The following is a 15,603-nucleotide window of genomic DNA, read 5'->3' on the forward strand; positions in this document are numbered from 1 at the left end:
TCAAATTAGAGTGAACAGAAACTCAGTTAAATCTCTCAATCAGTGAACAAAAATCACCTCTTAGGAATTATTGGTTTGAGTTCACACATTAATTAAGTAATAACACCTAGGATCTACATATGGTTAAAACTCTGAAATACAATGGATATAGGACTTGGAAGTAAGCAAAGAAAGGGATATGAAATGGAGAACAAAAGAAGGATGCATTCAACTAAAGGACTTCTCACATTCCTCACCTGCAAAGGCAATGGGGTTCAATGCTATTCAGAGATGAGGGTACAGATTCTTAAGCAGATAAATAACAGGAAAAAAGAACCTATTACTAAAGTCATCTTAAATTACTACTTCCTCAAAGAAAGAATAAGGCAAAAGAAAAGACTTTGATTTCAGACCACCAGGGTCTGACATTCCATTTTTTACCATTACTCTACACTATTTTCTTAAGCACATTTTCTTGTGGTGTTTTATATGCTCAGTTCCCCCTCCTCCTGGGAAGCTGTGGTAGTGGAATATACATACAGTTAATTGTCCCAGCAACCTCTCTCAAAACAACATAAATCTTGGCCAGCAGGTGGTGCTCTTATTCAGCCTTTTATTTTTTTAAACCAAATCTAAGTTACACATCCTCTACATTTCCAGCTAAGGATGAACTAGACTTGCCTCAAGATAAACAGTTCCTTAATCTCTATCTTTTCCAGTAGATTTATAGAAGTGGCTGAGGCGTTGTCAAGATGGGAGACAGAAAAATTCTAGGATTAAGAGCTACTGCTGGTTCTCACCATAACAAACTACATGAAAAATGGTTAGGAAACATTGGAAAAATCACTCTCTACTCAAAAAGGATTGTGTCATATGGGACCAGAGAACAGCTAAATGTCACTTTCAAATAATTCTGAACGTGGAGGGTTAAACTGCATCTAACACCCACACAAAGAATAAAGACATCAGTAATTCAATGCAACCATTTTTATATCAGAGGTTATGAATGAGACAAAATTGTATTTAACCTTTTCAAGAAAACGAAAAGTTGGAAATATTGCCATCTTCAAACATCCTCTAGAAGAGGCTGCAAAAAGGGGGGATCAGAGGCCAAACTGGGAGAAAAATATTTAGCCCACACAGTATTTTTATTATTAGTTACTTATGAGAAAACATTCTCCACAATGATATATAGGGAATCTCAATACTTCAGGGCACACTGTTCACGAAGAATATAATGTGAATGGTGCCCTCTGGAGTTGGGCATCCTTGCAGCCCTGGGAACCTTCTGAATTACAGACTGCATTCTGAACAAGGCAACTCTTCGGATCAGAGCAAAATTACCTCAATAAGAAAAATATTAGCTATGGTGATTAGTCTACGGATTAACCCACAGGTCTAGTTAATACATAGCCAAATACATTCACAGATCCTACTTGTAATGGTACAATATGTAAATTCTCCTTTACAGTCTCAAAAGGCTAAAACAATTTAAGGAAAAATCTGTCATTTATTTAGTCAGAAAAAAAAAAAAAGACTTCAATTATTAATTCTCTTAATATTTATTCTAAGATAGGCAAACAACTTTGCCCTAAATTGCAGTCTAGACAAAATAAGGTACCTCTCTCCGTACCTCTCTCCGTTTTAAATTCTAAGCTTTTTTTTTAACTTAACTCCCAGAGGATTCTCCTTTAGGAGACATGATTTTTAGAATAAGAGATTTGTTTCCGTGGGGCAAAACCCACCTCAGTACAGATAAGAATTCTTTTTTTGGTCAAGTGGGAGAGAAAACAGTGATTGTGAAAAGCGAAGTAGGAAAGGAGAACTGGCAGGCACAGAAGCTTATCACGCAGATTAATTTTAGAAAAACTATGAATGCTAACATTGAGGATCTATGCTTATGTACACCCTTGGAAAGATGTTACATAATCCCAGGAATATGTATACCACAATATTAAGACATTCTTCTAGAAAAGTGGTGCCCATCCAATTTTACATCATGGCACATAGAGATGACACATTTTAAAAGATATACATGGGTAAATGGGCCAGGTTGCTTATGGCTGGAGGCAACTGAGACCCAAGGTGGGTCCAGGCTAGGAAACCACCTAACGGGTTAAGAAGAAATCTCTTTTACCAAGTTGCAATCTTTTAGTGGCACACTCTGCCCTAGTGGATTTGTTGCACACTAGTTGCAAAATTCTAAGAAGACTTTGATAGAATGTTATACTTTATGAGTACCTGGGTTGCACCAGGGGCTTGGCTCACTTTCTTTTACCTGGAATCGCTTTAAGTGTTATTCACCTGACTTTGTATTTTGTGGCTTTTCTTACCGTCTGGAAATGCTAGAACTGGGTGAATACAAGAGTCCAGTTGGGAAAGACGTTCCAACAGAGGGGCTTCATAGTGGATTTCAGGAGGCATAGTGTTGATACTGCCTGAACCACACAGTGCACAGGAAGGATTCACATCACAGCCAGAGCGGATTGTGATATTCCTATGAACCTGTGAAAAGTCAAACAAAAACTCTTGAGAATCCACAGCATGTGATAAAAATCTAGCTCCCCACTCGTTATCCCAAAGATTCAGAAAACCCTTCTAAATACCTACATAATACTGCCAACAGGATATTCGATTAGTTTGTAAAAAACAAAAATGTGAAAGATTTCCATTTCTGTAACATAATGACACTCAACGTGAAGAAGTAAATCCACTTTTTCCCCCAATAATGAAAACCAATTAATTGAAGTCCAAATACTTCTTCAAAAGGCCTTATGAAGTCTGCAAGTTTTAACCACCTTGATCATTTTCAACTGTCTGCTAAGGTGAGCAATTACCTCCTGATTCCCAAGTCCAGGAAAAAATACAATATCGTTTGAGTCTTCAAAATATTTAATTCTGTAAAAACTATTTTTGTTGTTTTTTTTAACAATACCACGCTTTATTTGAGAAGGAAATTTCAGGTAATGCTAAATGCAGGATCCCTACATTCTAGTGTAGGAAAGAAACAAGTCTAGCATTTGCCAAAGCATGGCCAAAACATGACCCATAAAATAACTTGGGCAGCTCACAGTCCTGGAAGAAAGGACCTGCCCTGTAGAGTATGAGAAGGGATGCTAGGAGCAAGGATAGTTATCACAATAAAGACAAAAGGGAAGCACCAAAACTCTGCTAGCAAAAACTCTGTAACAATTGCTAGAGATGCATTTTTTTTTCAGCAAAGATTTCTCTTGAAAGCTGTTTGCCTCTATGGACACGTATAAAGAAATATAAATGAGAACAATGTAGTCTGTAAACATCCCCCAACTGCCCCTTTCTTGCAACCACATAGATGAAGCAAAGAAGGTCCTTTGAAGGTTAGATTGGGCAACTAGCATGAAGAAGAATTACTGTAAACTGCAATGGTATAGGTATGCAATGGTATGAAAGGAAATCATGCCAATTAAACATGATACGCTTCTATACCGGCAACATTAACTGGTACTATACTAGAAAAAAAGTTCTTTTTCCACACTATATAATCAGGGCTGGCTTTTTGAAGGTGTTTTACTTTTTTGCTTTGTAAATTTTCACTGAGCAGAAAAGGGAAACTATTGATTCACTGACTGTGTTGTCTTATTGACATATGGAAATGCACTGTCTAGGATTCATACTAAATATTATCACATTGAACCTTATGATTTATTTTGTCCAAAGGAAAAAGATAACAGTGATATTTCTTATGCAAAAAGTGGTCACTTCAATTTTATTTTTTCCATATGTCTTTATTAGCATTCCAGAGTTTTATCGTCTCAACTTGATTTGACTTCTGCAGGATCAGGATAATTTTTCAGGGAAAGTAGTTTTCTGATCTACAGAGCTTGGAAATATAAAAAGAAATAAGCAATTTCTTATACTCATTAACCAGACACCTGCCAACTTTGTTAAAAGTTCACCTTAAAGTTGAATTCAGTCCAAGTGCCAGTTCTCAGACTTCAGTATGCACAGGAATGAAGGGGGGAGCTTGTTAAAATGCAGGCTCCTGGGCCCCATCCTCTAGACCCAATCACCCACAGGTGATTCCAATGCAGATGGGCAGGGGAATGATGCAGAATAAGATGGAGGAGGGGAAGCAGATGGAGACCCAGGCGAAAATGTGCCAGAAAGCTGATGAGCCTGTAGTCAGGGTTATTTAGGGAGCTGCCATAAATCTGATTTGCCTTACTTAATAGAAGACTTTTCAAACCCAGCTTGCAAGTGTGATGAAAGCCTCCAACTATATTTTCTCAGTTTGGGGATGTGTGGCCAGGGTGGTGGGGGTGGGGAGGAAATCAGTCTGCAGATGGCAGAGCAGTCACTGTCTGACAGCTGGCACTAGAACAGAAGACAGAGCAGGAGAGGGAAAGGAATCTAGGTCTTACTGTTTTGCCATCATCTTAAGGCAGGGGTTTTCCACCTGCAAGCTATATACTAAAGGGGGTCATGAGGGTATTACAAAAAGGTAAATTGCATTATTCAAGGTCCAGTTAGGAAAAAGTATCCCTTTTTTTGAGGAACACTGTGATAACTGCTGAGATTCTAAATGGTGAAGAGAGGACAAAGTGAAGAGGGGACCCTTAGGGTTGGATCTGCTGACACTTGGCCTATGTATTGTGCCCTTAGCTCTCTGTGAGTCAACAGGTGGAATTACTTTAATTTGGACAAAGAGGTATAGGAAAAAGCCAGTAGGAGCAGGTTTTTATGTGGTAGGGGGGCCAAAGAAAGCTTACCCTGCCCCTACCTGCACACACACTAGACTGCAATCCAAATCAGTGGACCATGAAGGAAAGGAGAAAGGTTTAAGGAGGATAGCAGGTCATTCTTATGGGATGTGTGATGGAAATCTCTCTCTCACATGGAAGAACCTTGGATAAATTCTGCTTGTCTCACATGAGACATTTCTTTGTTTGGGGGTGGGGGACTCAAATTGGAAAATGAGGCAGCAGCAGCTGTCTGGGTTCGATATAAGTCCTTCAAATGTGATCTTAGAATCTTAGATCCAGTAAGTCATTAGTTTCCCACCCATGTATATACTGTGCGACATTTTTTCAAATACATGCTCTGTAGATGTGAATAACAAAATACAAATGCGTTTTTTTAAAGAGTTCTTCAATTTACAATGAACTGTGATTTTAGGTTTTCTGACATTCACTAGTTGGGTTTGAGGGGGTTTTTGTTTTTAAAAAACCCTTCCCCAAATAAAAGGCATTCCTTATATTTACAGTAGATAAATGGGAGGATTTAGGTAACTGGATAGTATCTTAAAAATGCAGCAAAACTTTAAATATTAAAAAGATTAAGATGTAAACATACAGAAGAAGAAACTGTAGAAGGAAAGTGAAATTAGGCGGCAGACTTGGCCCAGTGGTTAGGGTGTCCGTCTACCACATGGGAGGTCCGCGGTTCAAACCCTGGGCCTCCTTGACCCATGTGCAGCTGGCCCATGCGCAGCGCTGATGTGCGCAAGGAGTGCCGTGCCACACAGGGGAGCCCCATGTGCAAGGAGCACGCCCAGTAAGGAGAGCCGCCCAGCGCAAAAGAAAAGTGCAGCCTGCCCAGGAATGGTGCCGCACACACGGAGAGCTGACACAACAAGATGACGTAACAAAAGAAACACAGATTCCCGTGCCACTGACAAAAACAGAAGCGGACAAATAGACACAGAAAACAGACAACCGGGGTGGGGAAGGGGAGAAAAATAAATAAAATCTTTAAAAAAAAAAAAAAGTAAAATTAATAAATTAACCCATGGTATCAACTAGCTCTCCATATTGGACAATTAACAACATTCCATTTTTATGGCTACAGAGTCTACCCCTTAAGTTGACAGTCAACGGAGAGTGTATAGAGAAAAAAGAATATGGGTAGAGTATTTTCATTTTCCTAGTAAAACTAGGAAAAGAGATTAACCAAATAAATTATTAAAATAACCTAATGAAGAGAAAAAGCACAAAAATGAAAACATAAAATTAGGATGGACAAAGAATACAGTTCTACGAATGACATAAAAACAACTTGACGGGAACAAAATAATAGAAAAATTCTTATTCAGTCTTAAATGGAACAAACTAATGCAGCCATTAATAATTATACGGCTTTATGAGCTAACCTGGAGAAATAATCCACAATATACTGCCAAGTTTAAAAAAACCTCCTGACATAGCAATTTAATCTAAATAAAACATAATGTGTATAGAGAGGAAAACTAGAGGAACGAGCACAAAAAAAGAGGTAGTTATTACTTTCATTTTGTACATTATGCATTTCTAAAATGTCTGAATTCTATATATTTTTTGTAATACATCAAATCGGCGAATACAATATACATATCTCAGAGGCCCAGCCTAACCTATTTACTGAGTGAAACCTTGTATAAACATTATTCTATTCAATTTAAAGGGTTGGTGCTGGCAAATGAAATTTTAAAAACTTCTATATTCCTTTTGGAATAGCAGAATGCTGATTCAAAACTTGAGAATGGTCTGTGTACATATGTAAACTTAAAATACAAATCTCACAAAGAAAAACTGTAAAATACCAATAAACAGAATTTAGGAGTATTAAAAAATATTACCAAACACTAATTTTAAAGGATAAAATTTGTAGGACAATTTGGACAACTTAAACAATTCCTTAATTCATACCCTCTTTGCACAAATCCTTGACTAGATATGCTTACATATACCAAAAAACAACCACCACCATCATGCACTTTGACTAAAACAAACTGTACACAATTGTACACAAATTGTACACAAGTTCATTTCTATTTTTAAAATATCACAACATACATGAACACATTAGCATTTTGGGGGACTTCTGGGAAGATGGCATCGGAGTAGATAGGGCTCAATTCTCTCACAAAAACAATGGAGGAAGGGCAAACAGCTCTGTCCGAGGGAAGATCTCTCATCAGAAACCATGGAGGAGACAAGAAAGTTATGATATACTTAAGGTTCTGAAAGAGAAACACTGCCAGTGAAGACTTCTTTATCTGGCAAAACTATCCTTAAAAAATGAAGATGAGTTTATAAAGTCTTCACAGGGAAGCAGATGAGGATCAAGTGACTGTGCTCCCGTCTACCATATGGGATTCTTGGGGCCTCCTCGTGAAGGCAAGCTGGCCGGAGTGGAGTGCTGGCTCATGCAAGAGTGCTGGTGCAGGAAGATGATGCAACAAAAAGAGACAAAGAGGAGAGACAGTAAGAGGTGCAGCAGACCAGGGAGCTGAGGTGGTGTAAAAGATTGAGTGCCTCTCTCCTACTACAGAAGGTCCCAGGATCAGTTTCCAGTGTTGCCTAAAGAGAAGACAAGCAGATACAGAAGAACATAGGGCTAGGGACTTGGAGAAGAGTGTAGAAACGAAGATTATTCTAATAGTAAGGGTAACCTAAAAGGTAAAAAGACAGACAGTAGTAAGATATGACCATGGAAAGCCAAAGGGTAAAAAGTATAAACATCAAGCATTAATGGACTGAAATCCCCAATCAAAAGACAAAGACTGGGGAGCGGATGTGGCTCAGGCAGTTGGGCGCCACATGGGACGTCCCAGGTTCAGTTTCCCATGCCTCCTAAAGAAGAAAGGCAAACATCAAGCAAGATAGTGAGCAAAAAATGAGCAGTGTACAAAAACAAAACGAGTAGGGAACGGATGTGACTCAAGCAGGTGGGTACCTGCCTTCTACATGGGAGGTCCCAGGTTTGGTTCCTGAAGCTTTCTAAGAAGGAATGAGCAGACAATGAGCAAAAGCAGCAAGCAAACAGATGAGGGAACCATCAGAGAGAGGGAGGGAAGTGAAAAAAAAAAAGACACAGACTGACAGAACAGATAAAAAAAATATGAGCCATACATACACTGACTACAAGAGACCTCAGACATAAAGGACACAATCAGGCTGAAAGTGAAAGGCTGGAAAAAGATACCACATAAATAGTAAAAAAAGATCTAGAGTACCAATACTAATATCAGAAAAATATATTTTATGCAAAACTGTTATATATTGTTAAAAGGGTAATTCACCAAGAAGAAATAACTATAATAAATATTTATGCACCTAACCTGGGTGGCCCAAGATACATAAGGTACACACTGGCAAAACTAAAGGAAGAAACAGACATGTCTACAGTAATAGTTGGAGACTTCAATGTAACACTCAGCATTGAATAGAACATCTGGAGAGAGGAAAAATGAGGAAACAGAGAGCTTGAATAATATGATAAATGAATGAGACCTAAAAGACATTTATAAAGCATTATACCCCAAATCAGCAGGATATACATTCTTTTCAAGTGCTCATGGACAGGTCTCAATTGTAAAAAGATTGAAATTATACAAAACACTTTCTCTGATCATAATGGAAGATGGAAATCAATAATGGATAGAAAAAGGGAAAATTCACAAATACACAGAGATTAAACAATACATTCTTAACTAATTAGTGGGTCAAAGAAGAAACTGCAAGATAACTTAGTAAATATCTTGAGATGAATGGAAATGAGAACACAAAATATCAAAAGCTATGGGACACCACAAAGGCACCATTCTCAATGCTTACATTAAAAATGAAGAAAGCTAAAACTGAAGACCTAACTGCATACATCTGGAGAAAGTAGAAAAAGAGCAAACTAATCCTAAACCAAGACAAAGGAAAGAAACAATAAAGATCAGAGCAGAAATAAATGAAATTGAGGAGGAAAAACCAACAGAATCAACAAAACTAAAAGCGGGTACTCCGAGAAGAACAACAAAATCGAGACATCCTTAGCAAAAAAAAAAAGAGAAGATGCAAATAAATAAAATCAGAAATGAGACGAGGGACACTACCCCTGACTCCGCAGAAATAAGAGAGATCATAAAAGTATACTATAAACAACTGTATGCTAACGAACTAAACAATATAGACAAAAGGAACAAATTCCTAGAACACACAAACAACAACCTAAACTGACCCTAGAAGAAAAAAAAAGACCTCAACAAACCAATCACAAGAGATTAAAATCATCAAATAACCCCCCAAAACAAAAAGTCCAGGACCAGAAGGCTTCACAGGTGAATTCTACCAATCATTCAAACATGATCTAAAACCAGTCTTACTCAAGGTCTTCCAAAAAACTGAACAGAAAGGAACCAAACCAAACTCATTCTACAAAGCCACTAATACCCTAATATTATCAATCCAAGAATCAGCAGTATTTCTATACTAGTATATCTGAGGAGGAAGTCAGAAAAAAAAAACCCATTTATAATAATCACTAAAAGAATCAAATATTTAGGAATAAAGTTAGCTAAGGACATAAAAAACCTATATTCAGAAAACTACAAAATATTGCTAAAAGAAAATAAGGCCTAAATAAATGGAAAGACATTGCATATTCATACATTGGAAGACTTAATATCATTGCAATGTCAACTCTACTCCAACTGATTTACAGATTCAACATGACTCCAAAAAATATCCCAACAGCTTTTTTCCCCCCAGAAATGTAAATAAAAGCCAATTATCAAATTTATTTGGAAGGGTAAGGAGCCTCCAGATATCCAAAAATGTCTTAAAAAAGAATGAAGTTGGAAGACTCTCACTTTGACTTTGAATTGTATTCTTTAGCTACAGTGGTTAAAAAAACCCAAAAACCACAGCATAGTACTGGCATCAAGACAATCATACTGACCAATGGAACTGAATTGAGAACTAGGACTAGACCCTCATATCTACATTGAGGTGATTTTTGACAAGGGTGTCAAGCCCACCCAGCATGGCCAGTATAGTCATCAAATGGTGCTGGAAGAACTGGATATCCATATTCAAAAGAAAGAAGGAGGTCCCCTATCTCACAGCTTGAGCTAAAAATTAACTCAAAATGGATCAAGGACCTAGATATAAAAGCTACAACAAAATTCTCAGAAGATGTACGGAAACATCTTTTAGATCTTATAGTAGGCTGTAGTTTCTGAAACCTTAAACCCAAAGCACGACCAATGAAAGAAAAAATAAAGGGATCTCCTCAAAATAAAACATTTTTGTTCTTTAAAAGATTTTGTGAAGAAAGTAAAAAGGCAGCCTACTCAATGGGAAAAATATTTGGAAACCACATATCTGATAAGGGTTTGATATCCACGTTATATAAGGAAATCATACAACTCAACAACAAAAAGACAAGCAACTCAATTAAAAAATGGGCAAAAGACTTGAACAGACATTTCTCCAAAATGTAAATACTAAAGGCCAAAAAGCACATGAAAAAATGTTCAACATCACTAGCTATTAGGAAAATGCAGATCAAAACCACAGTGAGATATTTCACACCTTACAGAATGGCCATTATTAAAAAACAAAAAACTGCAAGTGCTGGAGAGGATGTGAAGAAACAGGAACACTCCTTTACTGCTGGTGGGAATGTAGAAAGGTGCAGCCTCTGAAAGAGTGTGTGTGGAGCTACCTCAAGAAACTGAATATAGATCTGCTGTATGATCCAGCAATCCCATTACTAGGAATATATTTAAAAGAACTGGAAGCATGGGTGACAAATGACATGTGCACACTCATGTTTATAGCAACATTATTTGCTAAAATATGGAAATGGCTCAAATGTCTGAAAACTGATGAATGGATAAAATGAATAAACAAAATGTAGTATATACATACAATATAATACTATTCAGCTCAAAGTAGAAATGAGTTGATGCTTAATGTATGTAGAATTTTTAATAAGGTTTATTGTAATAGAGTTGATGGTACATTATAGTGAATATAAATAACACTGATAATTTATAAATATGATTGTGGTGAAATGGGTAGTCTGTGAATGTAAATGTAAATTGCAGGAAGCAAGAGAATAATCTAGGACTGTAACAGTGATTTCAGAGATGGATGAAGATTGTGGCTAATAGTACAAATATAAGAATGTTTGTATCAGTCAGCCAAGAGGGTGCTGATGCAAAATACCAGAAATTGGTTGGTTTTTATAAAGGGTATTTATTTGGGGTAGGAGCTTACAGATACCAGGCCATAAAGCATAAGTTACTTCCCTCACCAAAGTCTATTTGGATCAAGATGGCTGCCGACATCTGTGAGGGTTCAGGCTTCCTGAGTTCCTACATTCCTGGGGCTTGCTTTATTCTGGCTTCAAGGTTCCTTCATTCCTGGACTTGCTTCTCTTTCCTCTGCATGCTGACTTCCTGGGGTTCCAGCTTAAGACTTCGGCATCAAACTCTAACATCAAAACTCCAACATCAGACACCCTCAACTCTGTCCTTTGCCAGGCCTTTTAATCTGTGAATCCCCACCCCTTGGTGGCCCTAATGATGTGGCCCAATCAAAGCCCTAATCATAACTTAATCACGCCCAGGTACAGACCAGATTACAAACATAATCCAGTATCTATTTTTGGAATTCATAACTATATCAAACTGCTACAATGTTCTTCTTTTACAAAGTGTTAAGAATATGGCAATACATGGGAAAATTAAAACTAATGTAACTTATGGACAATAGTTAACAGTAATATTGTAATATTTTTGCAGCAATGGCAAACAAGATATATCAATTCTAAGAGACAACAGAGAGATACAAGAGGGAATGGGATTTTTCCTTTTGGAGTAATGAAAACATTTTTAAAACTGATTGAGGTGATGACAGAACAACTCTGTGATGAAAATGAGAGCCACTGAATGCACACTTTGAATGGACTGTACAAAGCATGGGGCTGTATAACACAGTGAATCCTGTGGTGGAAGATGGATTGTGGTTACAGAATAAATATGAGAACATTCTTTCATGAATTAACAAATACATAATACTAATACAGAGTATAAATTGTGTGGGTTGAGGGGGAAAAACACCAAAGATAAGATATGGGCTTTAGTTAGCAATATTTTGACAATGCTCTTTCAGAGTTTGTAACAAATGTTTCACAACAATGTAAGGTTGGTGGTGGGGTGATGTATGGGAGGCCCTGTGTGATGATATGCATGTTTATACCATGAGAAGGAGTTGATTTATTCTTGGATAACAAGATTATTCAATGCTAGGAAATCAATTAATACAATTACAGACTTGGTCATTCAACTGCCTGTGCAACCTTTCCACTTAGATGTTTAACAGACATGTCAAAGTTATTAACATGTTCAACTGAGCTCCTGCTCTTCCTCAACGTCTAGATGTTCAGTTCTAAAATTTTGGCTTTGCCCTGAACGTGCTTCTTTTTCCCACACCCCATAGCCAATCATGAAATCCTGTTGGCTGTATCTTCTCTATGTAATGTGACCATTCCACACTACCTCACTGGCAACCACCTTGGTCCATGACATTCTTTTTTCTCATAAGTTTCTTTAAATGCCTAATTGGTACTCCTGCTTGCCCTTCCTTACAGCCAGTCAAAACAGTAGTTACAGTAATCTCGTTTTACAATTTACAGTCAGATCATGCCAGCTATCTGATACTAAATTTCCAACAGCTCTCCATCGCACCAGGAATAAAAGTCAAAGTACTTATGAAGGGACACAATAGGTAACCCACCACCTGTCACTTTCTAATGTCATTTCTTGCTACTCTCCAAGCTCATTCTGTACCAGTTACTCTGGCTTCCTTGCTATTTCTCCAAGATGGCAGGCAAACTTCCAGATCACAGGCCTTTGTATTTGAATTATCTCCCATTAGTTTCACAGTCCCTCCTACACATCAGATTTTCCCCACAAATGTAAAAGCAAACAAACTTTTACCTAGAAAAATATAAGTGAAAAAAGAGTCTATTCTGACTGTAACAACAGAAAATGTTAGAATAAGCATAATAAGAAATTTTAAACAAAGCTTAATGATAACCCAAAAATTGGGGTTTTTTTTGGGGGGTAGGGGGGGAGGAAGGTAGAAGAGGATCAGGAGATTTAAACAACTAATCTCACAGAAAGAAAACTAGACCAAAGTATAAATGGCAGTTTATTGTTTAATAAAGGTGCTAAGGTAATTTAGGGAGAGATAAGGATGATTTCCCACCTCATACCAAAATGAATTCCAAACAAAAAATTTTAAATATAAAAAGCATTTCATATATACATACCATAATGCCTGAATTTTTTTTTTTTAAGTAGGGTAATATACAGTGGTTAAAAATGTGGGGCTGGGAAGTGGATTTGGCTCAACTGATAGAATATCCATCCACCTATCATATGGGAGGTCCAGGGTTCAAACCCAGGGCCTCCTGATCCCTGTGGCGAGGTGGCCCATGCACAGTGCTGATGCGCACAAGGAGTGCTGTGCTATACAGGGGTGTCCCCCACGAAGGAGAGCCCCACGTGCAAGGAGTGTACCCCTGCAAGGAGAGTCGCCCCACAAGAAGAAAGTGCAGCCTGCCCAGAAGTGGTGCTGCACACATGGAGAGCTGGTGCAGCAAGATGACGCAACGAAAAGAGACATAGATTTCCAGTGCCGCCAACAAGAATGCAAGCAGACACAGAAAAACACACAGCAAATGAGGAGAGAGAAGTAAAAAATTAAAATAAAAATAAATTTAAAATGTGGGGGACTACAGACTACCACTTACTAGAGGTATGACCTTAGACTAATAATTAATGTCTCCATCCATAATAATAGTGCCTACCTGATAAAAGTTGTTTTGAGAATTAAATCACTTATAATATGGCCCGGCTTTCAATTCTGTTACTTTTATAATCATACAAAGTGTACCTATTTTTATTTTGAGGCCTATTACCAAAGACCATGATTTCAAGTTCTAGTCTCTTACCTGTTAGCTGTACGAGCTTTAGTAGTTACGCAATGTTCTCAAAAGAAGCTTTAGATTACATAAATGTTACATAAAAAATATAAGGAGGGGAGGTGGATGTGGCTCAAGTGATGGGGCTCCCGCCTACCATATGGAAGGCCAGGGGTTTGGTGCCTGGTGCCTCAAGAACACAGTGGGCTGGCACAATGGGCAGGTGAGGCAAGTTGATGCAACAAGATGATTTAACAAGAGAGAGATACAACAAAGCAGTGAAGGGAGGTGGCTTAAGCAATTAGATGCCTCCCTCCCACACTGGAAGTCCTGAGTTCATTTCCCCAGTGCTTCCTAAAGAAACAAGATGAACAGACACAGCAAGTGCAAACAACGAGGGGGTGGGGAGAGATAAATAAATTTAGAATTAAAAAAAAAGTGATTCCCATATGCCCCATTCCTTCCCCCTCCCATACTCTCCCACATCAGGAACATCCCACATTAGCGTGGTCCATTTGTTATACTTGATTAACACATACTGAAGCATTGCTACTAACTATGGATTACAGTTTACATTATAGTTTACACTCTGTCCCGCACAGTTTCATAGGTTATGACAAAATATATAATGGCCTGCATCTGCCACTGCAATGTTATGCGGGACAACCCCAATGTTTTGAAAATGCCCCCAAATTACACCTGTTCTTCCCTCTCCCATTTCTCAGAACCTCTAGTGGCCCCTGCCTTTATATCAATGTAAGAGTTCTTCCATTGCTAGAATAATAATAAGTCTATAGTAGAACAGTAATAAGTCTACTTTAGTCCATTGTTCATTCCCCAATCTTGAGGATTTGGAGATGGTGATGCCCACTCTGCTTCCAATTGAGAGGGAACTCAGATCCCATGGGGCAGAGGTATGGAACTATCTTGCCTGCAGTTGCAGACACTCTCTGTTGATGTTCTCACATTTACTCATCCGTTAATAAAAGACTGGTAATACCAATTTCATGGGACTGTGGGAAACAGAAAATGATTTAATAAACTGTTAAAAACATAACACAAATGCTAGCTAAATCCATATATAGGAGTTTCTCAACAGTAGCACTATTGACATTTTGGGCTTTCTTGTGCAATGCAGATATCGAGCAGCAATCTTAAACGTAGTATATGTCTCCAGGAAAGCACCAGTTGCAGAATGTGAGAAGTAGTACTCTACCCCACATTGTTACAACCAAAAATGCCTAAAGACATTGCCAAATGGATCCAGGGATGGGAGGTAGGTGGGAAACAGGGACTGATGACAAATCATTGAGAACCATGGGCTCAAGTTATGACCATTCATCCTAGAAGAATTAAAGCAAACTTTCATTAACTAGTAAAGGAACCAATAAAATGAAAATATAAATACAGTGAGAGGTTCTCAAAGACTACTGTAGTGATATCAGAAGGACTCAGGAGCAAACTTGAAGAATATACTACTAACTAAAGATGAGACAATTTGAGCATCAGGGAAAATAACTACTGCAATGGCTTGAAATACTCCTAATACATTTAAATCTTGAGTTCATAATGATACCCAACCCTTTCCCACCAAAAACCTAGTTTTGCCCTTACAAACTGGTAGAAAATCAACTTATTTTGAAAATTGGTAAATAGACAATAATGTGCCTTTTTCTATACAAACTGTACCTCATAGTACAACAGCTGGAAAGAGCTAAGTTTTCTCTAGAAATATCTAGATAGTAAAACAAAAATGCAAAATATCACCATTTTCAACTCCTAAGGAAATGGGTCCAGGTAATGATCACCACTAAGTAACAACACAAATAGAGACAACAAGGTACTACATGAGCTTTATGATGCAAGAACACAAGGCCACCTTCTGTCTTCTAGCTAAAA

The 15,603-nt window shown here is 37.8% G+C and overlaps 1 protein-coding gene across 9 annotated transcripts in view; it reads right to left on the reverse strand.

The window, feature by feature from the left end:
• Window positions 1–15,603, reverse strand: part of KANSL1 (KAT8 regulatory NSL complex subunit 1) — a 201,180-nt gene that overhangs the window by 13,733 nt on the left and 171,844 nt on the right. For all 9 annotated transcript variants that reach the window (XM_058284440.2, XM_004447124.4, XM_004447123.5 and 6 more), the window contains one exon: window positions 2,313–2,484. In XM_058284440.2, coding sequence (XP_058140423.1) covers window positions 2,313–2,484 — 172 coding nt within the window. The remainder of the gene's footprint in view (window positions 1–2,312; window positions 2,485–15,603) is intronic.

Source organism: Dasypus novemcinctus, chromosome 21 (genome assembly GCF_030445035.2).
Source record: "Dasypus novemcinctus isolate mDasNov1 chromosome 21, mDasNov1.1.hap2, whole genome shotgun sequence".
Taxonomy (NCBI): Eukaryota; Metazoa; Chordata; class Mammalia; order Cingulata; family Dasypodidae; genus Dasypus; species Dasypus novemcinctus.